The sequence below is a fragment of the Populus trichocarpa genome, chromosome 11 (genome assembly GCF_000002775.5).
Source record: "Populus trichocarpa isolate Nisqually-1 chromosome 11, P.trichocarpa_v4.1, whole genome shotgun sequence".
Lineage (NCBI taxonomy): Eukaryota > Viridiplantae > Streptophyta > Magnoliopsida > Malpighiales > Salicaceae > Populus > Populus trichocarpa.
In genome coordinates this window covers 14785924-14792840 of record NC_037295.2, presented here as the reverse complement: position 1 = coordinate 14792840, position 6917 = coordinate 14785924, and the positions used below count along the sequence as shown (strand labels likewise).

The 6917-nt window shown below is 35.0% G+C and overlaps 1 protein-coding gene across 1 annotated transcript; it reads left to right on the top strand.

The window, feature by feature from the left end:
• Positions 1-3063: 3063 nt before the first annotated feature.
• Positions 3064-6917, top strand: LOC7462319 (phytosulfokine receptor 2). Its single transcript, XM_002317451.4, is given in 2 exon segments — positions 3064-6584; positions 6587-6917. Coding segments are annotated over 2 exon segments (3150 nt in total). The 5' UTR covers positions 3064-3463; the 3' UTR covers positions 6616-6917.

Below are 6917 nucleotides of genomic sequence, written 5' to 3'. Positions count from 1 at the left end.
TCTCATATGTGTAGTTAATGTAAAAACATGTTGAATTATGTGTTTTGACTTGAATAGAACAAGTATGAGGATTTATTATGTAATTTTGAGAAACTTTACGTATAATGGAAATTGTATATTGTTGTGTGTTGGAAATAAATATGGTTGAGGGATACCAATGTTAATGTTGTAGTGATGATTGTGACAAATAACATTAAATAAAAGCTGCATATTTGGTTTTAATGGAATTAGAATATGGAAATGATTATGGAGAAACTTGTGTTTATGTGTTTGGGAACATGGATATGTGAAATTATTATGAAATTGATAGGTGAAATAAATGCTTACCATATATTTGATAAAATGCTAGATAGTGATCAATGATGAAAAATTAACATTGTCGAATTCTTGACATTGATGGAAAAATAGAAATAGACAAAATATTAGATATTTATGTGCTTTAAATTCATGGTGAAACGGATTGATGACTAATAACATGAATGAAATTCTCTTGTCAGGGGAGAATGTGAGAGGAAGACCAAATACAGGTAGAGTTGCGGCATCATATACAATAGGTATGTGTTTTCACCTCATTTGAAATTTAGACTTTATGTTTATAATTGTATTTTCAATTTATTCGGTCATTGGATGTATATGTCTTATAAAAAAAGAAAAAAAAATCAAGAGGATAGAAATATTAATGGATTTATGTGTAGCTGTGAGGGGTCATCAGATTATTGAAAATTAGATTGATTACTAGATTTATGAGTAACTATAAGAGGTTACTAGATTATTAGCAATCATAGGAATTGTTGGATTTAGTGGTAACCATGAGGGGTTACCAAATAAATGAAAATCAGATGAATTGTTAGATGTATTGGTAATTGTGAAGGGTTATTGGATTATTGGTAATCATATGGATTGACAGAATTATGGATAACTAGGAGGGGTTACCAATGTAATGACATCAATTGGATTGCCAAATTATTTATTGATAATTTATAGTTAAATTAATTGTGTTGACACTTTGAACACATTGGAAATGAATAGTATAAACTATAGTAATTAACTTTCTTTATTAGAATATTGGAAATTAATCTGATGTATTAAATATTTAATTTTAGATCCCTCACAATTCCGATCGAAGTTGTAGCTATTAGTATAGCATGCTACATTATAATTCTTGTAAATGAATGACTAAAATATAATAGTATAGTATTTTGAGACAAGTAGTTATGATATTATCATTTTAGGGATTGTATTTAATCTTTAATGGCATTTAATTAGGAACTCAGATGTAGTATATGATAACATATTATGAAAAGTAAATATTTTGTATGTAATATGCGTGTAATGTTAGATTCCAATATTTCATTGTATTTTAAACTCATGTTTGAAAATTTTGGTTGAGGTTATATGGGACATGATCCTTAGATGGTTGAATCAAAATTGAGATTGGATAATTTAAAATAGTGGATGGAAGTGAAAATGTTAATAACTTGGTATATTACTATGCAGGGGGAACTTTGATGGATTTTTTTTATATATATAAAATAAGTATTAGCATTACATGATCTAGGATTGTTGGATTATAATTGAAATGTTACATTATTAAGTGTAAAATAAATAAATAAAATTCCTTGTCCTAATTGCAAGTGAAATATATATTGAACGGCAAAACTTTACAAAAATTAAAAGGAAATGTATACGTTGGAAAAATTGGTCTATTAAAAATCTTTTTTCAAGTAGAATTTTAAATAAATGTTTGAGAATATATTAACAATTACTTTTTAAAATGTTTTTGTTTGAAAATTCATAAAAAAAATATTTTTTATTTTAAAAAATTATTTTTAATATTAGCACATCAAAACAATCCAAGAATATAAAAAATTATTTTTAAATAAAATTTTCAAAAAAATAAAATAAAACACGATTTTAACTTCATTACCTAACACTCAACAAATTGAAAAATTTTCCAATATGATTGAGACATGGTGGTGTTCGGTTCCAAACGCATATTTCATTGAAGCAGCCAACAGCCAAGCCAACCTCATCAAATCAAAGTATCAAACTTGCCAACCAAAATTATTTCATTTATTTTTCTCAGCATGAGACAAATATTGGGTATGACAAAACTGGCAAGTAAAACAAAACAAAAGCAAAGTCATAAAATAAAAATCATTCATGTTCCGAAGGTCAGCTCTTCTGTCTTCATTCCAAGTCACATACACACTACTATTTCTCACAAATGTATCTGTGTGTATTTTTTTTTTCCAATAAATAATAGATTCGCTTCTGTTTTTTTTTTTTTTTTGTACTTTTAATGTCTTTTTCTTTCTCTGGATTCTGCCACTTGTTGCTTTCTCTTATAGTTTGTCTCCGCAGTCCAATAACCGTTTTTTTCTTTAAATGTGAATTTTTTTAACTTAATATTTTTAGAATATTTTAATAATATAATGATATTAAAAATAATTTTAAAAAATATTATTTTAATATATTTTTTAAGTAAAAATCATTATAAAAATTACGTTACCTAATTCCACTTTAGCTTTAAAGAGAGACAACGTGTCAAATTTTGAAATCGGTCTGACTGAAGGCATTTGTGGAAAAGTTGACCACTGTGGGCAACTGGGTTCCAAGAGTGCTTTACTGTACTTGCAAGTGCTGTTTAATGCCTTGCTCAAACCTTTGGGGTGGTTTCTTATCTTAGGTTTGGACTGGTAAAGTTTCTTTCTTTCTTTCTTACGACCTTACTAAAACTTCTTCAAAGCTTTGATTTTGGGATCTCATTTAACTGTTAATTGTTGCTTAATTTGCTAAATGTTGGTTTATAGTGCATTGGGATGTGTGTTTGAAGTTGCTTCATTGGAATGACTTTCTTGCTCTCACAATCCCACTAAGGGGTATTGGTTGTTCAACAGTACAGGGTTTTGGGGATTAGTTGATTTTTTTTTTGTCAAGGGTTTTGGTTTCAAGTGGGGTCAGAGATCTCTGTTTGTTTGACTGGCCTCACTATATATATATATATATATATATATATATATATATATATATATATATTTTTTTTTTTTTTTTTTTTTTTTGTTTTTTTTCTTGTTTAATGGCCTGTATTATTGCTTCACTTTCAAGTTGTAACTTGATCCTTACCAAGGTGTATTGCATTGGGAGTTTTTTCAAATTGGGTGATCCTTTTCTTTTCTCTAATAGGCAACACTTAATCAACTAGGGTCTTGGTTTCTTAAAGTTCTAGGGATTTGATTTCAAGTGGGGAGTGGTTATTTCTCTTGATTTTACCTCTTGTTGCTTCATTTGCAATTTGGAAATTTCAATCTACTTTCTTTCTGGAGGCCTTTTGGGATTTGATATGCAAGTTACTTTATTTGGGCTTATTCTCTTTAAAAGCAGTTTATGCCAAGAAAATCATCAGCTTCAACGTGGGAGTCTTTGCCTTGATTTGAGCTGGGGCTAAGATTTGATTTTAGTAATGGTGGTGGTGGAGTCTGCTCCAATGATTTTCCTCAGATGTGCGTTCTTCGCTTGCTTTCTTTGTTCATCTTGGGGTCTCAAAACTATAGCTCAATCTTGTGATCCAAATGATTCTCTGGCCCTGAAGGAATTTGCTGGAAACCTCACAAATGGGTCCATCATAACATCATGGTCCAACAAGGCTGACTGCTGTCAATGGGATGGGGTTGTATGTGGGAGCAATATCAATGGCTCAATTCACAGGAGAGTGACCATGCTGATTCTTTCCAGAAAGGGTCTTCAAGGGTTAATTCCACGCTCTATCGGCCATTTAGACCAGCTGAAATCACTTGATCTCTCTTGCAATCATCTTCAAGGTGGATTGCCTTTGGAGCTCTCAAGCTTGAAGCAGATGGAGGTTCTTGATTTGAGCCACAACTTGCTATCAGGGCAAGTTTCAGGGGTGCTTTCTGGTTTAATATCCATTCAGTCACTGAATATTTCTAGCAATCTGTTCAGGGAAGACTTGTTTGAGCTTGGAGGATATCCAAATCTTGTTGTATTCAACATAAGCAACAATTCATTCACTGGTCCAGTCACTTCTCAAATTTGCAGCTCCTCTAAGGGGATTCAGATTGTTGATTTATCGATGAACCATCTTGTTGGCAATCTCGCAGGCTTGTACAATTGCAGCAAATCCCTCCAGCAACTGCATTTGGACTCCAACTCACTTTCAGGCTCTCTCCCAGACTTTATATACTCAACGTTAGCTTTGGAGCACTTCTCAATCTCCAACAACAATTTCTCTGGCCAGTTAAGCAAGGAAGTGAGTAAGCTCTCTAGCCTTAAAACCCTGGTTATTTATGGTAACCGGTTTTCAGGCCATATTCCAAATGCATTTGGCAACCTTACACATCTAGAACATTTTGTTGCACATTCAAATATGTTGTCTGGACCATTGCCTTCAACACTGTCATTCTGCTCAAAACTTCACATTCTTGACCTTAGAAACAATTCTTTAACTGGTCCAGTCGATCTTAATTTCGCCGGAATGCCTAGTCTCTGTACGCTTGATCTTGCCGCTAATCACTTTTCTGGGCCGCTTCCAAATTCTTTATCTGATTGCCGTGAATTGGAAATTTTGAGCCTGGCTAAGAATGAATTAACGGGCAAAATCCCTGTGAGTTTTGCTAAGCTCTCATCCCTTTTGTTTCTCTCATTGTCGAACAATAGTTTAGTGGACTTATCTGGGGCACTAACCGTGCTACAGCATTGCCAAAATCTCTCTACTCTTATCCTCACAAAGAACTTCGTTGGTGAGGAAATTCCCAGGAATGTAAGTGGTTTTCAGAATTTAATGGTCTTAGCATTTGGAAATTGTGCTCTCAAAGGCCATATCCCCGTTTGGCTGTTGAGTTGCAGGAAGTTAGAAGTTCTTGATTTGTCGTGGAATCATTTGGATGGAAATATTCCTTCATGGATTGGCCAGATGGAGAATTTGTTTTACCTGGACCTCTCAAATAACTCCCTCACTGGAGAGATCCCGAAAAGTTTGACTGACCTAAAGAGCCTCATCTCTGCAAACAGCAGTTCTCCCCATCTTACTGCTTCTGCTGGCATTCCTCTATATGTAAAGCGAAACCAGAGTGCTAGTGGTTTGCCATACAAGCAGGCGTCAAGCTTCCCACCTTCAATATTGTTGAGCAACAATAGAATAAATGGGACAATTCCACCTGAAGTTGGAAGGTTGAAAGACCTCCATGTCTTAGATTTGAGCAGGAACAACATAACTGGCACTATACCCAACTCCTTTTCGCAAATGGAAAACTTGGAAATTTTAGATTTTTCATCCAACAATCTGCATGGGTCAATCCCCCCTTCACTCGAGAAGCTGACATTCTTGTCAAAGTTTAGTGTGGCTAATAATCACTTGAGGGGACAAATTCCCACTGGAGGGCAGTTCTATAGCTTTCCTTGCTCAAGCTTTGAGGGTAATCCAGGACTCTGTGGGGTAATAATTTCTCCTTGTAATGCCATTACTAATACCTTGAAGCCGGGTATTCCATCTGGTTCAGAGAGGAGGTTTGGTCGAAGCAATATTCTCAGCATAACAATCACTATAGGAGTTGGGCTTGCGCTGGTCCTTGCTATTGTTTTGCATAAGATGTCAAGGAGGAACGTGGGGGATCCCATTGGTGATTTGGAGGAGGAAGGAAGTCTGCCACACAGGTTATCTGAAGCTCTCAGGTCCTCCAAGTTGGTGCTTTTTCAGAATTCAGATTGCAAAGAACTCTCAGTAGCAGATTTGTTGAAATCAACAAATAACTTCAACCAAGCAAACATCATTGGTTGTGGTGGATTCGGCCTAGTTTACAAAGCCAACTTTCCCAATGATACAAAAGCTGCAATCAAGAGGCTTTCTGGAGATTGTGGCCAGATGGAACGTGAATTTCAAGCTGAAGTGGAAGCTCTGTCGAGGGCTCAACACAAAAACCTTGTTTCTCTTCAAGGTTATTGCAGGCATGGTAATTACAGGTTATTGATTTACTCATACATGGAAAATGGAAGCTTGGATTACTGGCTGCATGAATCTGTTGATGGGACCTCAGTACTTAAATGGGAGGTGAGACTCAAGATAGCCCAAGGAGCAGCTTGTGGGTTAGCATATCTGCACAAAGTTTGCGAACCACATATAGTTCACCGAGATGTGAAATCAAGCAACATACTTCTAGATGAAAATTTTGAAGCTCATTTGGCTGATTTTGGTCTTTCAAGGCTACTTCGACCATACGACACTCATGTAACGACAGATTTGGTTGGCACATTAGGTTATATACCTCCTGAATATAGCCAAACATTGATGGCAACATGCAGGGGTGATGTTTACAGTTTTGGTGTTGTTCTTCTTGAGCTTCTCACTGGCAGAAGGCCTGTGGAAGTTTGCAAAGGAAAAAACTGCAGGGATTTGGTTTCTTGGGTGTTTCAGATGAAGTCCGAGAAAAGGGAGGCAGAGATTATAGACCCTGCAATTTGGGACAAAGATCATCAGAAACAGCTGTTTGAAATGCTTGAAATTGCATGTAGGTGCTTAGACCCGGATCCAAGGAAGAGACCCCTTATCGAAGAAGTTGTTTCGTGGCTTGTATTGGATTCCAAGGTGCTCAACAATGAGCTATAATACTGTACTTTGTTACGGGGTCTTAGTTTCATAAAATCAGTCCTTAGTACTATGAAAGATGAGCTCTGTATACAAAATACATAAGCTCTTTTGGCAATTATTCAGATAGGAATATGCATACTATAAAATGCCTTGATTTTTGTAGTTATCTTCTTGTTCCACTTGAAGTGGGAGCATTATACTACCATGCGAAGATCAAAGCCTTGACATTGATCTATACATTTCGATGTAAATGAATTTATTTGGTTTCTTTTAGAATTTGAATAATTGATTTTCATTTGTACTGGATATACAA